This window comes from Notothenia rossii (assembly GCF_949606895.1).
Source record: "Notothenia rossii genome assembly, chromosome: 3".
In the NCBI taxonomy this organism is placed as follows: Eukaryota; Metazoa; Chordata; class Actinopteri; order Perciformes; family Nototheniidae; genus Notothenia; species Notothenia rossii.
This window is the reverse complement of record NC_136901.1, coordinates 37059425-37085880: the sequence shown is the minus strand read 5'-3', so window position 1 is coordinate 37085880 and position 26456 is coordinate 37059425. Positions and strand designations below refer to the sequence as shown.

Sequence of the window (26456 nt, the reverse complement as noted above, 5' to 3'; positions counted from 1 at the left end):
CTACAAAGCAATACGTAGACATCTATGACATAACATCAAAACTGTTACTTGCTTACTCAAATGTGAACATCCGTGACTAAAATATATATAAATATATTCGGTAAAAAAAAAAATATATAATAATGTATTATTTAGTGTTTCACTTTAAAATCAACATAGGCAGTTGCTTCTATTGTAAATTATTTCTGCTATCCCTACTCATTTCATTGTTTCTTAAGAAAGCATTGAAAGGGATTCACTTTATTTCTTGGTGCTCTGCGTCTGCCCTTGAAACACATGAGTCCTTGCAGGGTTACTTTGAAAACAGTAAATATTTGAAACATAATTCTGTTAATCTTTCTCTAGGATGTCAGTAATTAACTGATAGCTAGAACATGCTGTTATATATTTTCTTATTGCATAAAAACTTTGTTTCAAAGTTAATTTTACACATTAACAGGTTTCTAGACAATATAAAAAAAGTCAGAGGGATCACATCATTCAGAGTTCGGGGACTGAGCGACTTTGTATCAACTTGAAGATGAGTTTGACCATTTTACTGATTGTGTCGCTGTTCTGCGGCCTGATTTCAGCCCAGGATGATGGAAATACTACTATATTAGAATATGATCTTGAAACAGAGGAATGCTTTGCTGACATGTGCAACCTCCTGAGAGAGTTTGGCGCAGTAAGTGAGAAATTAAGAGTTATGGAAACCAGACTGACGAACACTGAAACCCAGCTGAATGACACCAAAACGAAACAGATGGAAACTGAAATCCAGATTCTTGAACTGAGCAAAGGTAAAGTCAAACTTTACGATTAAAAGGTATCAGTGTAAAATAATGTTGGGTGATTAAAAAAATAAGTAAATACTGCACAAAATAATAATTACAATAATAATAATATGGTTACACGGTTTTGCTTTGTACAGAAAAGAAGACGGTCATATTCAGTGCAGCAACAGGAGGAGGAGGAAATATTGGACCCTTCAACACTGACATCACTTTAATCTACAGAACCGTGATCACAAACATTGGAGCCGCCTACAACTCATCCACAGGTAAACTCAGTCGTCTGCATGCTGCTAAATTCCACCTGATCTGCTGAAACAAGGACAAAAAAAACAAAACCCTTCTTCTATCCTGTTTGATAAAACAGAGGTCTAAGAATGCGCAGAAACTGTACTAACCACTAACTTACTTTTGGTGTATTTGGTTGGTAGGCAAAAAAATTAAGTGCTTAAGACCACTAAAGGTTTGTTATTTGACTTTTTAATCAAAATAAATGTGACCAACAGCCTGTTGTTTCCACAGGTGTCTTTGTTGCCCCGGTTGCTGGTGCTTATTACTTTACCATCTTCTATCATGCTGGATGGGAACATGGCAAAATGTTAAAGCTCTACAAGAACAATGTCTTAGTGGTCATGACCCATGATCGCAAATCATACTGGGACTCAGCTGATAATGGAGGAAACGCAGTGTTCCTGCAGCTTGTTCAAGGAGACCAGGTGTACGTGCGCCTTGTCGCGAACACCTATGTTTGGGGAACTGACCATCATACAACCTTCAGTGGTTTTCTGGTCACTGAAATGTGAGAATCAGTATCTCTGTTTTCATTCCTGCTTGAGGGTGGCTGACAAAGATCTGAGCTCTCTATAAACTGAATATCTATCACCATGAAATGTTCAAATGTAATGAAACACAAAGCTGTTGCTCATTAAATCATAAAATCAAGACTAAAAATGTCTCCTTCAATCATTGCTTTATTAAATTCATTATGCTGAAAGGTTGACAGTGAGTTTCTTGTTTTCTGTTTCCTGAATATCTTAATATATTGAGTGTTGTGCATTTCAATTCAAAGCTCCATCTCATTGCAACAACCTCTCAACTTAGATGTCTAACCTCCCTGATAATGCATCAGTGGAAGACACATGGAGCGAGAAACAAAGATGTGGAGAAGGTCCCATTTATTCAAATGTCAAGAAGTGCTACTTTGATACTAGCGAACCTATTTGCATTACAGTATTCAAAACTCACCTGCTTCATCTCAAACTTGCAAAGGTGGCTCGAGTTGTATCAGAGACTCACTGGACTCTGTCCCTTAAAGGATCTGGGCACATAAAGAAACACAACATCAGTCATGTTTGATTCTTGTATTTTTTAACAAACGTCTGAAAGTATCTAGAAAATAGCCCTATAACCCTTAATAATAATAAATGATCCCTAACCCTATGTCATCTCACTTTATACCTTAGGACATGTTGAATAAGGGAATTAAATACATAACTTGATCATCTTAAACATTTAAGAGACTCATGATGATAAAACGATTTAACAGATGAGAAGTAAAAAGAGTGAAAACTAAATGTTTATGTTCCATGAAATATAGATATGTGGTGAAATGAAATCTGCTACATTTGCTTTTAGAGGAAAATACATTAACACATTGTTAAGGATACCTAGAGAAAGAAATATTTGTCTCTTTCTTCTCTCATGGTCTCTCCTGGTGTTTTTACTGAAGCCTAATATGCAGATTTTAAATAATCTATACATGAATGAACCAGTAGCCAGTCATATACTGTAAGCATAGCACCGGTGATGATTGTAACAACATCTGGATGGACAATATCTGATTATAAGTGCAATTTTGAAAGGAATATCCAATTGGGCATATGTTAATAAAAAGGCCTAATAGTCCATGACTAAACAATGGGTTCTGTAGTAATGATAGACAGTAAATGAAGAAAGTCTGCCATCAAGTGTTGACCAGAGATGTCACATGTGCCACAGATGGAAACCCATAAGCATTACTTATTGTGTGTGAGGAAATAGCAGGTGTGTATGTCACATGGTGAAGTATTTTTATTATATTGCTTGGTTTTTGAGTGTTTCATACTTTTTATTATGATTTTATTGTGTGCTTTTATTCTGAAGTGTTTGCACTGTTGATGTTTATCTGGTTTTACTTTTTATTCTAAAATGTTTTAACCTACTTCCACCATGATGATTGGGACGATTAGCAGCACCTGGGGCCAAACATGGCCGACCTATAAATGAAGAGAGAACCCAGGAGAGCAGGAGCTCAAAGGAAGAAGACAGGAGGAGACGCAGCCGAGCAGACAGAACATATCAAGAGACAAACGGCAGTCTAGAGTTTGAAGCCAAGGACAGAAGAGGGCAGAGTTTAGAGCCCTTATTTCGAGAGTAACTACTGTTAGAAATTAAAATCAATGTTGATATGGCGTAATTTGAATTAAATACACTATTTGATTTAAATCAGTTTTATTCTGAAAAACCGGAAGTTCTCACTATTAGCTTAACACTTTTATTCTGAAAATTCGTCACTTCCGGTTAGCATTTAGCATCTGGCGGAATCATACGATTTCAAACCTTGAACCAAGGTGAAATGACATGTGATGTTGTACACTGAGCACACTGGGATTAGCACTCATTTATTGACGCTGAATAATGTGTAGCAGGGAATGTTTAAATAACCACAGATGCCAGAATGATGCAATTTAGCTACAGAAAAATGCAGGAATTGCATTGGACCCGCCCCCCGACAACGCCGGCCAATAGGAGAAGACCTCAGATGACAACAGGAAGAGCAAGCCAAGAATTGAGCTCTTTGACCCCCTGACCTGAACTGACCGGTCGGATGTGGAGAGCGCCTCCACTCGCACATTTCATTTTGTACACTACCGCATATTTTGTGTAATTAAATGCTGTTAACTTTTATAAGCTTCGCTTGACTCTTTTCAGTCTCTCTTGCCTTCAGGGTTCTAGAATTGCTTTCAATTTGGCGTCCCTGGGTGGGCCTGAAGCAGGATAGAGCTGAGTAGAGGGGAAGGCTGCAAGCTAACTAGCATCACACCAGGCTGCACAAAGGGAGGACAGGCTACAGACTCACTGCTGGAGTTTTTGGCTGGGCCTAAACGAAAGGTGAGACAGTTACCTGTTCAATTCAAAAACTGTATAGTTAAATAACTTACATTAGGTGCAAGCATTGGTATGGATCTGTAGATTGATCTGTGGTGATTGCGAGTGGTGTGGAGATTGTATATAGTGTTTCTATTAATCTCTGTTGTATCCTCGGCGCCGCCCGATTAATGTGAATATTACATAGTATTAAGACCTTCTGGGGAGGTACCAGACTTGATCTGGTTTACACTGGACTGGGTCCATTCATGTTAGTCTATATGTTTGATGTGTTAAACCGGCGTAGTCTGGTTTAATAAAGTATATTGTGTGGAGTTTTTAAGCCGAAAAGTATATTTTTGTGCAATGTTCTAAGCCGAAACGATTGTGTACAAGATTGGTATGAGATCAGCTTTTAAGGTCAGCATCGAAAGAATTTAGAGCTAAGATAAATGAAGATTGTGTTGTTTTGTATTGTCAAGCAGTGTGGTTTTAATCTGCACATGTTGAGTGTTCCCCTTCCCCCAGTCACATGAGGTTTATACTATACTGCTAAGCTAGTTAGCTAGCCAGTTGACATTACTAGATGTAGTTTGAGTGAAGATACAACTGGTAATTACTGATTAAATACACAGGGATGGTGTAGATGAACGTTGAGAGTAGATTGAGTTGTTTTGTTTTTCATGCTTTTCAAAGAAAGTCATTTGAACTTTATTATTTTGGGGAAATAAACAGGAAGTAGGTTTATGAACCGGAAGTACTAGTTGATACATTTGAGAGGAGTTCAAAAATAAAACAGCTCCCCTAGCGGACATAATAAGTATTACAGTTAATACATTCTTCACCACACAGATAAAGATTACAGGAGGTTACTTTGAATTGAAGTATTGTAGTTGACTCATTTTATGACATTTGCATAATTTCATAAACTTGAGTATACACTGTACACGGTTTATTTGGATTTGCACCATATTCCTATTTTCATATTACTAAGTCAACTCCTGTTCATTTTTATTTCTTTATTCAGATTTAAAAATTTGCATAATTTCAAAATGTTAATTTAATTTGTCTAATTTTGATTTTGATTTTCCAACATTTTTATTTATTTGAAAAAAAAAACAACAACCAGATTTTAAAGTTAAGTTCAGGTGACATAGGATATCTTTATAAAGAATACAAAGGTACTATTCAGAGGATTAGTTTTTCATCTTTGATAACTTAATAATATTATCCAAGTACTTAAACATGTCGCCAAAAGACACCAAGTTGAGACCAGTCGCAGAGCCAGGCTCAACTGCAGATATCAAGGAAAGGGTAAAAATCAGATCGGATGCTTTAACAGTTTCAAGTAAAAGACAGAGGATATGGAACCAAATGGAGAAACTGTTAGAACAGTGGCAAACGAGAGGATTGATTCCAGCAGATGATCAGCCTGGACCAACGGAAGCCCATAGAAAAGCTGTAGTTGAACATGAGAATGCTGAATACTTACAACAGGAAAAAGCATGGATCAAAGCCGGACAACCCTCTTGGTATGGACCTGAAAACATTGCTATGAACAGAGCTGAAAAAAGAAAAGCTATGGTTGCAAGTCTGGTATTCCATCTGGAAGATGCCAGCCAAGGATTGACAAACAGCTTACATGTGGTAGAACTCAGCAGAAGAATGGAAGAGGAGACCAACAGAAGAATGGAAGAACTCAGCAGAAGAATGGAAGAGGAGACCAACAGAAGAATGGAAGAACTCAGCAGAAGAATGGAAGAGGAGACCAACAGAAGAATGGAAGAACTCAGCAGAAGAATGGAAGCAGAACTCTGCAGAAGAGAGGAAGAATCCAACAGAAGAATAGAAGAACTCGGCAGAATAATGGAAAAGGAACTCAACAGAAGAATGGAAGAGCAGCTCAACAGAGGAATGGAAGAGAGACGAAAAGCGGATGAAGCCCACAATGACATTATTGAAGAGAGACGAAAGGCAGTTGAAGCCCATAATGACATTATTGCCGAAAGACAAAGGGAGGAAGATAAATACCAACAACTTCTGGCGGAAAGACGACAAGAAGATGTAAGATTTCAGGACATGAAAGCAGATAGACAACAGAGAGAAAGGAGAGAACAAGAAGAACGAAGAACTCAAAGAAAACGCAGAACAAACTACTCTCCTGACTATTCCGAAGGACAGGGAGGTGAAGATGACGACGGCGGTACACAGTCTGAAACCAGTAAACACTCCCCATACCATGAACAGTCACAGCAACAACGCGGTTTTGCATCTCCTCCTGAGAATAATAGTAGCGACGAAAATGAGCAACATTACCCTGGGAAATGCCCCAAAACGAGAAGAACCAAGAAAACTAAAAGATCCAAGACCGGTGCACATACCTCCATGCCATTGATAGCGGCTGGAAGAGGAGGATTTCAATACCAATCATGGACACACAGGGACATGGAAGCATTAGTGGCAAAACTACGTCCACTCACGAAAGGAGGTCAGAAGTGGGTGACTGATGTGGAGAGATACACAGCCCAAGACCACCTGTGCTTGGGAGACATGAGGGCCCTGCTCGGACGGATTGAAGGACGACTGGAAGCAAGAGCAGTAGATTCCGAGGCCAATTGCACGCACGACCCAGATGACACTTCATTCAACTACATCAGGTCGAATTATTGGGCTGCTATTCGTCACATCTACCCGACAACACGCAGTTTACATGCCCTCACCGGCCTGAGGAAAGGCACGGAGGAAAACATGCATGCCTTCCTGAAGAGATGTGAAGGAGTGTGGGAGGACTGTACTGGAGAACGACATGACGTTTCGCCGGCTGTCACAATGCTGTGGAAGGACGCGGTCATTAAAGCCCTTCCCCAATCAGTGCAGGCACGCCTTAGAGATGTGGTGGGGTTAGAAGCTAAAATCCCAGAAGAATGGAGACTACATCTCATTCACCATGACATCAAATGCCAGGAAATAACAAAGGAAGATGATGAAGAAACAAAGAAACTGGAAAAAATACTTTTGAAGATGCAGGTGGCTGAGAAAGATACTGAAGCTAATCAGTTGGCCATACTAGCAGAGAAGGCAGTGTGGACACCTCCAACAGTTCAAACTCAGGAAGAACCAGAGAATCAAATGCAGAACCAACAAAGCGGACGAGGAAGTGTATGTCCACAAAACCAAGTTCAGCAGATACCTGTGTATCTTCCTACGCAAGTACAGCCAAAAGCACCGCAGTATCTTCCCACACAATTCCAGCAACAGCAAATACCTGTGTATCTTCCTACACAAGTACAGCTGCCAGCTCAGGTATACACTCCCAGACAGCATCAACAAAAGGGACAATGGAGAGGAAAGCAACGCTCAAGAGGAAGAAGAGATGGTGGCTGCTTCATATGTGGTGATTGTAGACATTTGGCCAGAGATTGCCCCATTCAGCAATATCCACCACAAGGTATCACCTCACAATACAGAGGAGAACCAATGTTAGATATGAGAAAAATAGAGGCGGAAGCATATGCCGGGGCCATGACGAATATTTCTGTTGGACCAGGGGATTGGGTAAATGTAAAAATCCACAAGATGAAGCTGTTGCAACCTGTATGGAGTGGACCGTGGGAAGTTGTAGAACGCACTGCAGATGCACTCCGGAGTAAAGTTAAAAAAGGAACATGTTGGCACCCACTTACACAGTGTGTAGCCGCACCGCTACATTTGCAGAAACGGCACGGCAGTTAGAACTGATTTTGGAAAACTGGTTCAAAACAATAAGGAATCGAACATTTTTACAACGACAGCACCAGGAGATGAGTAAACTCAAGAATCCGTGGAGTGTAAATACATAGAGAAAAACACATTTTTATACTCGAACTGTTTGCACATCATAGACAAGGGATTTAGACAATATAAATAAATGTTCACTAAAAGTAATAAGTATAATGGAAAGTAGACATAGGCCTACACTTGAGTCAAATTTCATTACTGTAATCTGATTAGTGTGCTCTGCAGGGTTACTATTGTTCTAAGTAACAGTGGGATTTAAAATATTGGAGAAAATATGGAGATGTTCTTTCGTAGTGTGTGGGATATGTGATGCTTGAAACAGGTATTTCAATTTATGGAAGAAAATGGTTTCCTGAAAGAGTCAGGTTGGGTAAATATGTAGCAATGGATGAAACAATTTTTAGAGGGAGTATTTGTAATATCATTAGTAGACATTCATTGTGTTGTTTAGATGGCATTTAACAACTAAGACGGATAGTATGATTTAGAAAGGGACAGAGTGGAAAGGGTTCGATTTATTTAACCTCAGTGTGCTAGATTTCTTATAGATAATGCGTCCCGAGACCTGGACTCCCCCTCTGAGTCAGAAAGGCTACGACCCCGTCCCGCCAAGCAGACAAAAGACCTAACCCAACAGGAGACTCCTCCTTCTCCATCAAAAAGACAGAGAACCAGAGCTGAAACAACAACAACAACAACAGAACTGCAGCCAGAACTATCTCCACCTGAGGCATCCAGAACCAAACGGCTTGCTGACATACAGAGATACTCTCATCAGTCCCTCAGACCGGGCATGAAGTTCCAAGCTGAGCCACGAGATTTGGCAAGAGCAAAGTGTGAAACTTGAGAGCAGAATCCGCCCTCCATATAAACAGCGAAGAGACTGTACAGGAGGAGATGACATATAAAAAGCAGTGCAAGAACAGTGGCATGATGTGGGCTGCAGATGTAACTGGGCCAAAGGCTGCCTAAAAGAGTTACAGCGGATGGATTCAAGAGCTGATGGACTGAAGAGAAGACAGAATCAGAGGAGTTGGCATGGTCGATTAGAAGTGAGGAGGCCGGGGTCACGGCTTGAGACAACCAGAGGAGGAGAAAAGGAAAACGGGAATGAGTGAGTTTACACATAAACACACTTATTCACAAACGCACATAAAAGAGACCACATTTAAATAACTTGAATTCACTTGATAAATACATAAAGACAAACAGATTTATTAACCATGAATTAATCAATTTGTAAATTAAAAATAGCAGTAAAGAGGAAACTATTAAAGTAAAATGAGAAAATCACACTGAGGGAGACATGATGGAAATATTCACTCCACTTTAAGCAGTGGGTGTTGTGGAGTACAGAGTAGAACCATATGCTTCAATCTTTTCATCATGTTAACAAATTATTCTTTTAGAGATTTTTATTCACGTGTGATCTCATTTGTTACAATATTGATCACCATTAAAAGGATAGTTTTAGGAACCACTCTATAAGACACATCTGTATTTGTATGGATCATGTTAAAGGAAGAGCTCGTGCCAAGCCAAATATAGTATTCCAATCTGAAGTGTTGATTTCTCCATTGTAGCATACTTATTACCATAGGAGGGCTTTCAGATGGAAATATGAAATGACTTCTGTTTTAAAATCCTTGATAAAGGAGGGAGTAATTGTTACATGTTCGGACACCCAAGGTTCCACACACTGCTAAAGAGTTTAACGTTGTTTTTTAAGTGGACCAGAATTGAAGATAGATGAGCCATGAAATACATAGCAGAGCTACACAGATCCTAGTAATGGTTTGACTCAAGATAATAGTTATGTACACAAGTTTCTGAATTAGATCTATTAGACATTGTAATACTAATTAGGTGTAAATGAATTGCAGTATCAGTAGTACTATAAGGAAGTGAGTTTTGTACCAAGTTTCAGGAAAGATGGGAGGCAGAAGTCCAAAAGGAAAGTTAGAACCATCTTGAAAATCATAGTTGAAATCGTGAATGAATAAGGAATGGCGCTCCACATATGACATATTTTTGTAGATAAAGGGAACCCGCCTATGCTGAAATACCTCTGAAAAGACTCTGCAGAGCACGACATGGCCAAAAGACTGAGACCAAATTACCTTTGACCCTGACTGACAGTGTGACAAAAGCACTGTCAATGACTGACCCTGGGGTCAGTCACCAAACCAAACCTGACTTGACAACCAGATAGTGTGAGTGTGAATGAATGCCGGCATGTGATCAGTGTAACTGCATGATTCTAAAACAATAACTAACCAAGCATGTTTTTGGACTAACATATTATTTTGGAGCTCCAAGGGAAACGAGAGGTTTCCTAAAAATTCCATAAAAAGGGGAAACCGGACATGTGACCCGTTTCTAATCTACTTGATGATATTTTATTCCCACAGGAGTTGGCGGTTTGCAAATGTGAAACTCAATCTAAAATCTGAAGATTCTGTTTCTTTTGGGACTGAAAGATGGAGAGAAACACTTATTTTCACTGAAGTGTTTACTGTGGAAATAATAATAATGGGTCTAAAATTGTAAACAATGTTCGTTATGTCCCTAACCAATATTTACCTGAAAGTGTTTTCCCCCTCCCAATTATAGGATTTTGTTACACATGAGTTCATGTGTAAATAGGGGGGAGTGTGTATAATGTATAATGTCAACATGTAAATGTAAAATTCACAATTTAAATTTTTTCTTTAAGGACTGAAAGAAACTTTCCGCCCCAACCCAGATGTTCAAACTGAGCATTGAAGATAGTTTTAGGATTAACCTGCTCCATATCTAGGGATAATATACTGTTTGGTGAATGTTGACATGTTTCTAATATTGATTGAGTTATAACAGGTAACACAGATGCAGAATCAGTGGCCAAGGGGCTACTGTGAGAGATCTAATTCCAGAATGGAATACCGAAAAAGTTGACCTGTGATAATGAAACAATTTTGTAATATTTCAACAGCTATTAAAGTCACTGAGGTTTGAAATGTAGAAAGAACATATTACAGTTAAGCTGAAACATAGTAATGTAATGAGACAGAATTTAATTTTGATAACATCTTGTAACTAGCCTGGTAAAAGAAGTAAAGGCCATAGACTTTATTGTTTAGGTTATTATTATCATTATGGGGATATACATTTCATTTCAATTCATAATAGAAAGACATTTGATGACAGTATGTTGGATTTCTGTATTCATTTTTCAGCTTGATAATAGATAGGTAGAAGCAGTATTGCCAGGTGCAATCGATGGGATTTCTGCACACGATCCAAGCAGAGAATGACGTACCTTACAGGACAGACACACTCAGGAAATCATTCACTCTGACATCATCATGACTTTAGTTGTTTTTGAATCATAATGAAATTGTATTACATAACGTTAGTGTGTTTTTACCACAAACAGGAATAGTTAATTGTTATATTAGATTTGAGAAAGATTACAAGGATTTTATTTAGTTCACCAAGAAGATGTTTTTTGTTTGTAACATATGCCAAGTAGTAAGATTCAAATATCAGCAGGTTCTGGATTATTATTCCTCTGTCCCAGAACCAACAAGAATGTGGATGGAGAGAACTATATCTACTGGAGCCAGCAGAGATTCGTAAATTGCACCAGAGACACAGTAAAAGGATGACACAAACAGTTAGATAAAAACAGACCGATAGAATGGCGCTAGACTTGTTTAAATAAAGAGTAATATTTAGCTATTTTTAGATAGTTTAATCCTTCTTATACTTTGTAAAGGAACAAGTGCCTTTACACCAGATACAGTATGAAGATGATTTATGATGTGAAAGGAGGGCGTTAGACATTTTCCATACCAAGCCAATTGCTGCTATTTTGCGAAGTGACATTAAAGGTTTAAGATAGAAGTTATGCACAAATGAAAAACTTTATATTTATGATGAATATGTATTATTTGTATTTTTGACTTTTATGAGTTATGTACCATGCAATGTTCGGATGAAGAACGCATTGATTTCAATATTATTTACATACCTTAAATGGTATGTAAGGAGGGATTGTTAGAAATTAAAATCAATGTTGATATGGCGTAATTTGAATTAAATACACTATTTGATTTAAATCAGTTTTATTCTGAAAAACCGGAAGTTCTCACTATTAGCTTAACACTTTTATTCTGAAAATTCGTCACTTCCGGTTAGCATTTAGCATCTGGCGGAATCATACGATTTCAAACCTTGAACCAAGGTGAAATGACATGTGATGTTGTACACTGAGCACACTGGGATTAGCACTCATTTATTGACGCTGAATAATGTGTAGCAGGGAATGTTTAAATAACCACAGATGCCAGAATGATGCAATTTAGCTACAGAAAAATGCAGGAATTGCATTGGACCCGCCCCCCGACAACGCCGGCCAATAGGAGAAGACCTCAGATGACAACAGGAAGAGCAAGGCAAGAATTGAGCTCTTCGACCCCCTGACCTGAACTGACCGGTCGGATGTGGAGAGCGCCTCCACTCGCACATTTCATTTTGTACACCACCGCATATTTTGTGTAATTAAATGCTGTTAACTTTTATAAGCTTCGCTTGACTCTTTTCAGTCTCTCTTGCCTTCAGGGTTCTAGAATTGCTTTCACTACTGTCCAACGAAAGACCTGATTTGTCCTTAAAAGACAATTGACTGCTGTTTGTCTGTTTTTAGAGTGGGAGCCGAGCTGGAGGAGCTGGCGGTGTGCAGAAGTGTCCCGCCCCCCCTCATCGTGAGCCTGGATTTTAAAGAAAATACTTTTAAGCCCTTTTAGCCTGTGAAATAGTTTTGATTGTATTGTAAGTAGTTTGAGCTTTTAGTAAAGTTTTTGTTTCCAATAATACATTATTTTAAACTTGAGTAGTTTGGCTCTTGATTGCCCATCACGCTCTCTCCCCGATTTAGAAGAACCCTTTCGCTCTTCCTACATTTCTACCCTTCCCCCCTCCTTTACATACAGTGTTTGTCACATGCTGATACTTTTCTTCTTTTTTTTCCAAATATTTCTCACTCACTTCTAGTATTGTAGAAGTGTAGATTCCAATAGCAAACTTATTTACCTTGCTTATAAAAGAGTGCCTCTGCAACTTCACAGCAACAGAGCAGGAAATCATAATCTGAAACCATAATCTTTGAAAAATATTTAAAGGAAAACCAGCAACTTCCTCTCAAGCAGAAAGCGTCAGTTCCTCACAAGAAGTTGAACCTGGGGTCCTTGCATTAAACTGAATCTGCTGGAATGTGGTTTGTGCCTGTTGAGGTAAAGTCTGTTAACCAAAACGTCCATGAGCGATAACATGTACCCGGTGCTTTGGAGGGCAACTTCATCTTCCTCATCTTCCTCATCTTCAGCCTTTCTCTCTGCAGCCGGTTGAGAAATATACCGTCCATGTCATCTTTGATTAATATTCACACTTCTGTCACATTTGGCATCCATTTTGATGATCGGGAGAATAATGTTAAATTATTTTGGTTATACATTTTTCTTTTGAGTCGCCCTTAGTTACTTGTTGTCTTTAACTTCTTACACCCTTTCAGTATTTTGAGTTTCCATGTTGTTGAAAGGTGCAATACATATAAATCTGTTTAGTGAGATCATTGTAACTCTGAAACATTTTCAATCTTTGACTCCATATTAATGATAATAACATACATTTTCCAGAACATATATTGGTATTTCCTTATTTTCTATTACCTGGATAATAAATCTGATTGGTTACCTGGCAGAAGACAAAGTGAATACTATTTCCTCATTGCAACATGAGCCTTGTTTCAAAGGGGATGTAAATAATTAACAAGTCATCATTTAAAAACATATAAGAGCAGCCAGACGAATCATATTAAAAACAATTGAAAAAATGTTACACCAATTAATCTTTAGTTCAGTTTTTTAACAATAAACCAAGGTTAAGGCTTGACAGTGTTCATCAAATAGTTTCTGCTTTCTCTGTTGTACTTACATTTGCCTTAACACTAAAACAATGAGCTGAAAGTCGGAAAACTACAAAATTCAGAGGTGGAAATGTTTCTGTATCTCACAGAAGAACATATTACTCATGAGAATATTGATTGATGCAGCTTCAAGCCATTTATTTGACAATATTTAAAGCAACACAAACAGGATTTGAATACAGCTTCACAAACACTTCCAGTAACAGAGAAAGTACACACAGTTGTGGGGAATATTAAACTCTAAGAAATGAAACGTTTTATGGTGCTTGGTAGATCCTTTGATATGTGAGCTTTTTGGGTCAAATAACGCTTAGTCTAGTTTGACAATTTTTCACAGACTGACAATTATCTGAAATGACACGTCACAAAAAATGATAACCAACAGTTTACTTTAGACAATCAACCAATTAACTTTGAGGTAAGATGATGATGAACGTTCAACCAACAGGTGTGTGTACAGTTTCTGATTAAAGTGAAAATAGCCGAGAAGCTACGTGTTAATGCCATGAAGCCACAAGTTATAATTACCAAGGTCAATAAGTAACAGGTGTTATAATGCAGAATTAAAAACTAAATAACAAGTTTTCATGTAAGCAAAAAAGGCCTAATTAAGCTAAGCTTGACAGAGGTTTAGAACTGGACTCCAATGTCTTCTAACACCTCTAAAAATGTTTTAACTCTTCTAACACGGTCGACCAGTCCAGGTTGGCTTAATTGTACCTGGGTTTTCCATAATGGACCGGAATCCATCTCACTTTGACTTTTGAGTTCGGTCGGGAATAACAATTACAAGTCAAATTCACCTGTTGTTGCTCTTTTTTGGATACACGTGTAACCTTGCAATTGTTGGTGTTATTGATGAAACTGAGATAGACAGTGTAAACAAGGTCCACGGTTTTCTGACTGTTACATGGTGCCCTTTTACAATCATCACAGAATTGCGCACTGGATAAGCTTCTCCCAGTCATGAAGGTCTGAGTAGTTCTACTTCTGTCGTTGCAGAGGCCATACGTCTCTAGGTACCTGTATAAACAAGATCATTGTTTCACTGTAGAGTAAATGTCATTGATAAAGTACAACACTTATGACTGAATCAGTAGTGTGGTACCTAAATGAAACAGTCCTGCCTTTAAATGCAGTTAATATGAATCTCCATCTTATGCAAATGCATTTCTAAATGAATGTATTGACTTAACCATTTAACTCACCTTTCCCAGTCAGCATTAACGTTTTTGTCACCAATCCAGTTCTGAAGGACGTGTCTGCATCGAAATATGTCAATCTGATTTTTGGGATCCCGACAAGAAACAGCAGTTAAACCATCAACAAGGGCAAGGGTGGCCATGAAGAGGATAAAGACAGCGATGTTCATCTTGTCTAGAGCGGGAGAACGAGAAATATAAGAAAGATGTTAATTTATGAACATACAATAATGTATTAATTGTATTAATGTATCAATTAAAACACAACATATATTCTTCAATATGTTTTTATTACTTACGCGTTTGTAGGCGAGCGAGCAGCGATCTGTCCCACTTTGATCAGTCAGCTGGACGATTGAATCCTCAGCTGGATGGAGCTGCTTTAGTAGTTTCTAAAGAGGAAGTAGCCTTGATCTTCATCTTCTCAAACAAGCTGAGTCACTTTGTTCACACAGATAATGGGTTCCTCTTATCCCTCGCCTTGTCACGTAGTTCCAATGGTAAGAAAAACAGGCCCTTTCCCCAGAAAGATTTACAGAGGAATACCGAGGCGTTCCCAAGCTCATTGAGATATTACATTTTTGTAGTCTGAGCTTGGATAGGACTGGCAATGGTGTAAAAACATTCATGAGACAATATCTTAAAAAAGCATGCAATAGAAGAGTGCTTAAGGTAAAAAGTGTTTTGTAAAGAATTCTAGATAACAAACTGTCCTTCACTGCAAACATCGTTGCTACAACCCGCTGCTGCAGATATACGCTTTACAACATCAGGAGGATACGTCCCCAGCTGACCCAGAAAGCGACGCAGGTTCTGGTCCAGGCTCTCGTCATCTCACGCCTAGACTACTGCAACTCCCTCCTGGCTGGTCTACCTGCATGTGCCATCCGACCTCTGCAGCTCATCCAGAATGCAGCGGCTCGTCTGGTCTCCAACCTTCCAAAATTCTCCCACACCACGCCGCTCCTCCGCTCCCTTCACTGGCTTCCAGTAACTGCTAGAATCCACTTCAAGATAATGGTACTTGCGTACCATGCTGTGAATGGATCTGGCCCTTCTTACATCCAGGACATGGTTAAACCGTACACCCCAGCACGTGCACTCCGCTCTGCATCAGCCAAACAGCTCGCTGCACCCGCACTGCGAGGGGGACCCAAGTTCCCATCAGCAAAAACACGTGGGTTTGCTATCCTGGCTCCAAAATGGTGGAATGAGCTCCCCATTGAAATCAGGACAGCAGATAGCTTACACATCTTCCGGCGCAGACTGAAAACTAATCTCTTTAGACTCCACTTCGAGCGATAGAAGTACTAACAAAGCCCTTATAGACTAATAAAGGGCTGGCTTATCTAAAGCCAGTTGAGTAGCACTTGAAATGTTTGGCTCTATGAAACCTGATGTACTTCTATGATTCTGTTTTCTTCAAGGTTGTATCTTGTTGGTCGAATGTACTTATTGTAAGTTGCTTTGGATAAAAGCGTCAGCTAAATGCAATGTAATGTAATGTAATGCAATTCACACAACAAATCAAATTGATAGTGAATAAATAAGTAAATAAATAAATAAAGAGATAGATAAATAAATAAACACAATAATGAGGAATGAATTGTCATAAAATGAAGTGTGATTAAAACCAGCAGGACCCAGGTTAATACATTAAAATATTCCACATAGGACAGGCCGCAAGTATTTAAAATGACTTCTCTCTGCAGGTGGTTTTGAGGAATCCAGTGAAGGAGGAATAAAAGGATACACTAATAAAATGCAATACACAAAATAAATATTGGTAAAAATTAAATTAAAAGAAGAAGGAAGAGGGACGGATGGCCTCCTCGTATGGACCCTTTGTTATTTAAAATCAAGTCATGCAAACAAGTGGTCAAATTAGAATAAATACAATTAAAATATAAATTCAAACTATTTACAAGATATGTAAGCATAAATACAAACAACATATTCAAAAAGGCAAACCATGCTGGACAAAGGGTCCGGGTGAGGACGGTCCCTTCATTCCTGCTCGCAATAAACAATGAATAAATAATGTATAGTTCCATGAAACAAACAAACAATAAAATAAGATAAATATAAGTATTTTGATAGTGGGTTAATGAAGTGGTCTATGTATTCTGTTATTGCATATGATTCAGAACCGCAGTCGCTGACAATGGGGCAGCCGACCGGAACAACAGAGGGGACCGTCCAAGCCTCCTCGGGTTTGTGGATCTTCGGGAGGAGATAGAAGAGGCAGGGCCTGGGCTCCAACGCAAAAAAATACCCAGCAGGAATTACTACTTTTTAATACATGTCTAAGTTATATCTGCATTTTGTTTTGCAACCCCATCTTGCAGAATGACAGCTGTAAAGTGGAGTTTTGTAATGTTTAGCTAGAAACAGTTAGCTTTTGCAGAAGTTGTCTGGAGAGCAGTTGATGTTACAGATTAACCGTTGAGCTCGTACGAGAGATCTTAAAGATACATCTTTTCTTGTTTATGGTCAGTCTGTGATTGGCCCTCAATCTGCCTGATATGCTCACAAGCATTGGGGTTGAGGGGGGTCCAGACAACTTGACTAAGAAGAAATTATTTAGTCTAGAGGGACAAAACAACACTCTTAACAAAAAACAGCAATGTTTTTGGTCTTGTTGATGCTTTGCAGCATTTTGTTGGATCACAATCTGCCTGTCATCGTGACATGGTTGATCTTTATCATTGATAAAACCATCAACTTCCCTGTCAGAAGTCAGCATTGTGGTTTAGGGGGGTCCAGACAACTTGACTAAGAATACCATATTTGGTCTAAAGGGACAGTGAACAGCTCCAAAACAACACTCTTACTCAATAATGTTCTCGAACAAGCTTCTCGGCAGTAATCGTCAGCTTTCACAAGAAGTTGAACCCTGTGTCCTTGCATCAACTTTATCTTGGGGCGGTGGTGGAGAAGTCCGTGTTTTGGGACCCGAAAAGTCACCGGTTCAAGTCCCTGAAAGACCAAGTGCTACAGAGGTGTCCCTGAGCAAGGCACCTTTCCCTATACTGCTCCCTGGGTGCCGTACATAAGGCAGCCCACTGCTCCTAACACTAGAGGGGGTCAAATGATGGTACATGTCCCCTCTGTGGGACGATTAAGGCTTCCTTCTTCCTTTGCTGGAATGTGGTTTCTGTCTGTTGTCAGAAACTCTGAGCTCTCCAAACATCTATTAACATGAAATGTTCAAATGTAATGAAACACAAAGCTGTTGCTCTAACAATAAAGAGTCTGAAAATGCCTTCTTTAGGGATTACTTTTTTAAGTTCTTTATGCTGCACAGTTCACAGTGACTTTTCTTTTTTTACCCAGGATATCTAAAGCAACTGTTAAAAATGGACAGTTAACAGTTTGATTTTATTTAATACGGCAACAAAAGGCAAAAGTCAACCAAACTGGATAGAAATGTTTCTCATAGCTTACAAAGAGGTTTATCATCACGCTTGATCTTATCCTAAAGAGAGCAAACACTGCATTTATGTTGGGGATCTGGGCCTCCTTAGAATATATAGGTATTAAGTATTTAAATATTATCCATAACATTTAAATTAAATAAATTCTGACTCCCATTATGGTTTTGGAGCTTTTAAAGTTAGGGGAGACTAACTTTGTTTTGTTTGTAAAGGCAGGCCAAGGTCCTTCTCTTCAGACTAATCTGTGCTTTGTACAGTTGTAGAATAATGCAGAGTATTGCCCAGACAAAGAATTGCACTAGTTTTGCAGTCTAAGTATATTTTGTCTCAAAGCTGTGTCAGAACTAATATTTCCACAGGTATCAATTCACTTTTAATATGTTGCAAATGACATATCCACGTCAAACTAACTCTCTTTGAGAGAAATCAGCACATTGTGCCGACCTTTGACCACAGCACATTTCATGATGGGGCAGATAACTGGGCAAATGCAGGGTTCATGCATCTGTAGACAGACACAGGACCAGTTGTTGGTGAACTTAATTGCAAATAAAAACGTTTGGGGAATCAATGACACCACCTTTAGTGTTTTTGGTCAAAATAAGTTCCAGAAAAGAGCGAATAGGGATATGATTTTTTTAGATGCAGACACAATGTTTCATGTTTTTTGTGCTGCATGTCATTAGTCATATCTGTAGTCTGTGTTCTGTTTATGTGCCTGACCATAATCTACTTAGAGTGGATGAGCAGATATAGGGTTGAGTGAGGGGAGGGATAAAGGGATGTCGGCAAGTCGGGTTGAAGCGATTTGTTTGTGTTAACATTTATCTCGGCTGTCAATGATTAACGGATTGCCAGAAAATGGGTTCAATACTATTTTCTTATTGCAAAATAACCCTTTTATCAAAACTGATGTTAAACATTAACAGGTCCCTTTAAACAACATTAAAGCAGCCAGAGGGATCACATCCTTTAAAGTTCAGGGGACTGAGCGACTTGTATCAACTTACAAAATGAGATTGACCATTGTGCTGATTGTGTCGCTGTTTAGTGGCTTAATTTTGGCCCAGGAAGGTGATAATGTAAGTGACAAACTAAAGGCTATGGAAAACAGGCTGATGAACACTGAAAACAGGCTGATGGACACTGATAACAGGCTGAAGGAGATTCTTGAACTGAAGAACAAAGGTAAAGTGAAACTTTAGTTCTGATTGATTTAAAGACCTCATATGGTAGAATAATGTGTGGTGATGGGATTATCAAATGGAAAATTGTTGAAATACTAGGATGAATTTAAATGATAATGAGATTGCAATGTTTTGCTTTGTACAGAAAAGAAGACGGTCATATTCAGTGCAGCAACAGGAGGAGGAGATAGACCCATTGGACCCTTCAACACAGACACAACTTTAATCTACAGAACTGTGATTACAAACATTGGTGGTGCCTACAGTCCAATCACAGGTAACTCTGTCACCTGCATTCAGTTAAATAACACCTACGCTCTAACAAGAATCAAGACACTACAGTACTTCCATCCTGTCTGATAAAATACAGGTCAAAAACATATTGAATACTTAAGAATACTGATGGAGATAATACTTTTTAATCAAAAGAAATGTGACCAACAACCTGTTGTTTCCACAGGTGTCTTCTTTGCCCCGGTTGCAGGTGTTTATTACTTTACCATCTTCTTTCATGCTGGAGGGGAACATGAAGCTAAGTTATGGCTCTACAAGAACAATGACTTAGTGGTCGTGACCCATGACCAACCTTCAACCTTTGACAATGCTGATAATGGAGGAAACACAGTGTTCCTGCAGCTTGTTCAAGGAGACCAGGTTTACGTGCGCCTGATTGCAAAGACGTATGTTTGGGTAAGCGATGTTCATACCACCTTCAGTGGTTTTCTGGTCACTGAAATGTGAGAATATGTATCTCTGTCGCACTTCCTGCTTGAGGGTGGCTGAACAAATCTAATCTCACTGAATATCTATCACCATGAAATGTTCAAATGTAATGAAACACAAAGCTGTTGCTCATTAAATCATAAAATCAAGACTAAAAATGTGTTCATCAATCATTGCTTTATTAAATTCATTATGCTGAAAGGTTGACAGTGAATTTCTTGTTTTCTGTTTCCTGAATATCTTAATATATTGAGTGTTGTGCATTTCAATTCAAAGCTCCATCTCATTGCAACAACCTCTCAACTTAGATGTCTAACCTCCCTGATAATGCATCAGTGGAAGACACATGGAGCGAGAAACAAAGACGTGGAGAAGGTCCCATTTATTCAAATGTCAAGAAGTGCTACTTTGATACTAGCGAACCTATTTGCATTACAGTATTCAAAACTCACCTGCTTCATCTCAAACTTGCAAAGGTGGCTCGAGTTGTATCAGAGACTCACTGGACTCTGTCCCTTAAAGGATCTGGGCACATAAAGAAACACAACATCAGTCATGTTTTATTCATGTATTTTTTAACAAACCTCTGAAAGTATCTAGAAAATAGCCCTATAACCCTTAATAATAATAAATGATTCCTAACCCTATGTCATCTCACTTTATACCTTAAGACATGTTGAATAAGGGAAGTAAATACTTAACTTGATCATCAGTAGACAGAAACATTTAAGAGACTCATGATGATAAAACGATTTAACAGACGAGAAGTAAAAAGATTGAAAACTAAATGTTTATGTTACATGAAATATACATATGTGGTGAAATGAAACCTGCTACATTTACTTTTAGAGGAAAATACATTACCACATTGTTAAGGATACCTCGAGAAATAAATATGTGTCTCTTTCTTTTCTCATGGTCTCTCCTGGTGTCTTTACTGAAGCTTAATGTGCTGATTTTAAATAACCTATACATTAATGAAGCTGTGTCCTGCTATATAAGCATATCATTAGCATATCATCATTATTTAGGGGACCAGTGTTGCTTGTAACAAAAGATAGATACAATAAAATACAGCTTTATTCATAAAGCACTTTAAAACCTCCAGACCAAAGTGCTGTACAGTCAAATAAACAAACATAAACATACAACAAGTCACACAGCACAGCTCACACTTCATAAAACAAGTACAAGTAAAATCAATAGACAATTTAAAAGCAATAAAAGCAACAATCTAAAAGAGCTTAGACCTGGTTCACACTCAGGAGCAGTTGATCAGCGGACCTGAGAGGGCGGCTGGGCGTGTAGGGGTGTAGCAGCTCAGAAAGATATGGTGGGGTCACGCCATTTAGGGATTTAAAAGTAAATAAAAGGATTTTGAAATGAGTCCTAATGTATTGGCAGCCAGTGGAGCAAAGCCAAAATGGGGGAAATGTGCTCATATTATTTCCGTGTGCAAATTAAAAGCCTTGCTGCTGCATTTGCATAGATGGAAAATATCCATTAAACCTTGAACCTAAAACAATCTGTGTACAACATTAAACATAAGGCCCAAAGAAAGAAGTAGCGTCTGTGTATTGTAAATGTATATCCATTTATAAGTGCAGCAGACAGTATGTTAATAATGTTCCTTCCAAAATAAGCTGTGGCTACGTTTCATACTGACACTTTGCAAATATTGCTCACTTGTAGTATCACCCATAGCACATTAGAATATTCCATTAGCAACCGTATTTACAAAGCTTTAGAAAGAGGTACTCTGCACCTTAAAAGCAACAGTGAAGGAAATCATTACCTGTTTTCATCCACAGTTGGAATTTTAGAAATTAAAATGGTTTTATCTCTACCATAGAAATGTCCAAACAAATACAATAGAAACTCTAAAGACTTGCAATGGTGGGACATATCTTTTAATAGCACAAAAGTACATAATTCAATGTTAAAATAAAACATATTGATTAATGCAGGTTAAATAAATAAATTAACACATATACAAAGCAACACTTCAGGATTTGAAGACATTTTCACAAAGATTTTGTTGTAAAATGTAACAAAAAATTGTTTTTTACACAATAACCATACTATGAATTTAACACATTACAGAAAAGTATAACTAACAGTTCAATAAAGAGAGAAACCAATTCACTCTGACATAATGTGACAATTTAGTTTCAACAAACACACAAGTGTAACGTTTCTAACTTGAGAATATCTGAATGTAATATCAGTAAATATGTTTAATATGATACTGTTATCACAAGTCATCTCCTTAATGTAACAACTTGTTATAATAACCAGGCTCTAATATGTAACAGATATCCAAAATAACATGTTTTCATGTGAGCAAAAAACATTTCTACTCTACTAAGGTTGACAGGGTGCAGCTCTCCAGTTTGGCGATTGGTTGTCATACTTCTCATAATGAACGGGAAGGCATTGGTTTTCCACAATATCACAAGCCAAAACCACAAATTGTGTAGTTTTATTTACAATAAAGTGGTTATTTCGATCCAATTTGACATGAAATACCAGTAATTGTGTGTGACTGATACATAAATTAGCTCGGTATGTACTTCCTATTAACGGTTGTCCTGCGCCATTACAGATTCTCGTGACTCTTTCCTCATCCCAGCTCTCGAAGAAGGACTGCAGAGGTCTGTTGATGAGTCCATGGTTCTCGATGTATCTGAACAAAGAGATCATTGCAAAGTAAATGCCGTAGACAAAGTACAACATGAGTCATGTTCATAAAGTAGTTGTGTTATAAAAAACTTTACATGATATCGATATCTATCCTGATTTTATTAAAAACCATATTAAATCAACACACTGACTTGAACTCACGTAAGTCATAAGACCTAACTCACATTTCCCATTCATTCGTGTTCGTTCTGGCAAATTGGTCCTGAAGGATGATTTTCTAGAAAAGCTGTTGTGCGCATTGTTATCCCTTGTCGTCCGGCAAGGTGGTGGATTGATCGCATGAACAAAGGCAAAAGCAATCGTGAGGAGGATCAGGGGAGTGGTGGTCATGCTTTCTAGAGCGGGAGAAGGAGAATATTTAAGTAAGGAAGTTATTGTTTGTTAAAAAAACAAAACTCAATTTGTTTAGTCTCCCTTAAAACTGAAATCAAATACCAGGTGTAAGTTGAAATCCAATGTATAATAAATGATATATTATCTAAAAATAACCATCCAAATTAAATATACGGAATAGGTTCATTATAAGAAGGGTTGAAGATTTTAAAAGGACCCAGTCGTGGCCTTTGAAGCTGCACTTCCTTTTTTCGCATTTATAGATAAAGTCCCAACAGCAGTAGAGTTATTAATCCCTCCGATTCTATATCTATATTCTATTCTATCATGTTTTATTCATGTATTTTTTGGGAAACCTCTGAAAATATCTAGAAAAAAAACCTATAACCCTTAATAATAATAAATGAAACCTAACCCTATTTAGAGGCAATGGACGTCCACTCGCGGGAGACTTCCGAGAGTGGTGTGGTTACCCAAAGTGACAGACCTAATTTTACCCAGGGAAAAGTGGTGAAAATGAGAAAATGTATCCAAAAATAGTGCCTCATAATGCGGGTAGAGTCCCCTGCCAACTCCCCTTACATTCCTCCAGAGTCAAAATAGTCAAATTCCCTTTTTGGAAAACCAGTGAAAAGTGGTGAAAATTAGAAAATGTATCCGAAAATAGTCCCCTGCCAACTCCCCTTACATCACTTAGGTGGTGCGTGTCGCCATATTGACGCGATGTCCAAATGAAATACAACGGCCGCATGCGAGATGGACAGAAATAAATCAAGCCTAAGGGCTTTCGCCAGGGCACGCTAAAAATGATCCAGGGTGATGTAAGTCGCAATTTTTACAGGCTCCCACTACCTGTTAGCATCTGGCATCTGTTAGCATAGATCTAGCTCTCCGGCTTAGGCTCCATCTATGTCCATCTATGTTCCATCTTTAACGCCATTGATCTGTGGAGGATCTGCCGCGGTTTGAGGGCCTGCCGTCCACCCATTTCTGCTTCTGCTGGTGGTGGTTCCCACGGCTGAAGGCCGCTATCCACCTGCTGTTAGAGGCCTACTCCCACCTGTTGGGTGCTACTGTGCGGGGGAGGCCTGGTCTGGAGATACCGCGGAGAAACCGGAGTGTTGCCACACTGCTGATTGCCTATTTCCTTGCTGCTGTCCTGACGTGGTTTTGCTTCGGGAACATCGTGGATGCTGTTGAGCTGGACTGGGAAAATGGCAAATGTCGTGTTTCTGCTGTGCCTTTTTTTGACTGTGCTGGACAAGGAGAAGTTCGCTAGTCATCCTGACAATTCTGCTGGATGCGGGTCCGTTCTGCCGCCCGCAGTGGACATCCCCTGTACAGGTTCGGATGGGTTGCACAAACAATTGCTAGTTGCACTGTCGCGGACATTCATTTCGTCAAATGTCTGTCTTTCTCACATGCCTGCCACAATGGTCCTTCAGAATTGTTTTTTGAACTCTAATCTCACTTTTGCGAAGTTTGCTGGTGACTCTAGAACAGCTGAAAATGTATGTGTGTTGATTAAGAGGAAAAGGTGCTTGGTATTTTTATTGTTGTTACTATCAGGAAATGTACAGCCAAATCCGGGTCCACCTGGTAGTTTTAGTCAAATAGCTACTCCTGCTGATTTTAGTTCTAGATCGGGGTTAGGTTTAATTCATTTAAATGTGCGCAGTCTGTTACCTAAATTAGATTTTGTCCGTATTTGGGCGAGTTCAACTGATGCTGATGTCATTGTCTTATCAGAAACGTGGCTAGACAAATCGATCTTGGCCTCTGACATTTACATAAATGGTTACAATGTATATCGCACTGACCGTCCTAAAAAAGGTGGTGGCGTTGCCATTTATGTCAAAAATAAGTTTTGTGTAACAAAAATGGTTTCCAAATCTGTTAGTAAACAACTAGAATTTTTAGCTGTGAATGTCGAAGTAACAAAGGGTCAACAGGTCATGGTGGTGGGTTGCTACAGGGCCCCCTCGGCTGTCAAGGACTCCTTATCTTCATTGGCAAAACTGTTATCTCAACTTTCCTACAAGGAAATAGTGCTGCTTGGTGATTTTAATTGGGATTGGTTAACTTCTGTGTCAGAGGATTTTAAAAACCTGTGTACCTCTTTGAACATTACTCAGATTATAGACAGTCCTACTCGCCCAAATATTAAGTCCCCAAATAAATCCTCCTTAATTGATCTAATTTTAACAAATGTTCCATATAAATACTCATCTGTGGGAGTATTTGCTAATGATGTGAGTGACCACTGTGTTGTAGCCACAATTAGGGACACTAAGGTCCAAAAAGTTAAACCACGCATCATCACAAAGAGAGATAAAAAACACTTAGTGGAGCAGGGTTTTTTACATGATCTGTTTGATTTTGATTGGGGAAAAATCGATCTGTGTGCTGATGTAGAAACTGCATGGTCTTATTTTTATCTTGGTTTTATAAAAATTATAGATAAACATGCACCTCTGCGTAAATTTAGAGTGAAGGGACGAAACAATCCCTGGTTTTCTGCTGAAATGTCCAGTCTCCTTCATGAGAGAAACAATGCCTGGGCAAAGGCTAGGAAATCAGGCTCAGAGGTAGAATGGCTACGCTTTAGGCAGCTAAGGAATAGCTTTACTTCAAATGTCAAAAGTGCTAAGTCAAAGTACTATTTGTCAGTTACCACAGAAAACCTGAATAATCCTAGTAAATTTTGGAAAGCCATAAAATCGATTTCCACTGGTGATATCCCAAATGAGCTACCTCCGTACCTCACCACAGCATCTGGCATTATATCAGACAGGGCCACCATGCTAAATTGCTTTAATAAGCATTTTGTCTCTTGTGGCTCTCTGTTTGATTCTGTCACTGACTGTGCTTCTGCTTCTGTGAACGCTCCAGTCCTTGACTCTGAACAATGTGGTCTGGAAAACCCTTTCAGTTTTACTCCTTTAACTGTTGGTATTGTCCATGAAGCTTTATCCAAGTTAGATCCTAAGAAACCGGCTGGCCCGGACAACGTAGAACCTTTCTTTTTAAAGATAGCTGCAGATTTTATTGCTCCACCTCTTACTTCTCTTTTTAACCTCTCCCTCAGCACAAATACAATTCCTAAAGTATGGAAGTCTGCTTATGTCCTGCCTCTACTGAAAGGAGGGGAGGCAACTATTTTAAATAACTATAGGCCAATCTCTAAATTGTCAGTTTTGGCTAAGGTGCTCGAACGACTTGTGAGT

General features: G+C 38.7%; 1 protein-coding gene and 2 long non-coding RNA genes across 3 annotated transcripts; 2 read left to right on the top strand and 1 right to left on the bottom strand.

Annotated features, from left to right (window-relative positions):
* Positions 1–3799: 3799 nt before the first annotated feature.
* On the top strand, positions 3800–10996 carry LOC307032794. Its single transcript, XR_013806376.1, has 2 exons — positions 3800–3923; positions 8214–10996. It is a non-coding gene; the product is annotated as an uncharacterized lncRNA (long non-coding RNA).
* Positions 10997–13757: 2761 nt separating this feature from the next.
* On the bottom strand, positions 13758–15194 carry LOC307032793. Its single transcript, XR_013806375.1, has 3 exons — positions 15146–15194; positions 14853–15021; positions 13758–14667 (listed from the first exon to the last, which is right to left on the bottom strand). It is a non-coding gene; the product is annotated as an uncharacterized lncRNA (long non-coding RNA).
* A 4029-nt stretch (positions 15195–19223) lies between these two features.
* On the top strand, positions 19224–20398 carry LOC307032271 (complement C1q-like protein 3). The gene is made up of 3 exons (XM_079670130.1): positions 19224–19471; positions 19616–19747; positions 19931–20398. The coding sequence occupies exons 1-3, from the start codon at positions 19297–19299 to the stop codon at positions 20209–20211; spliced, it is 588 nt and encodes a 195-aa protein (XP_079526256.1). The 5' UTR covers positions 19224–19296; the 3' UTR covers positions 20212–20398.
* The last annotated feature ends 6058 nt before the right edge of the window (positions 20399–26456 follow it).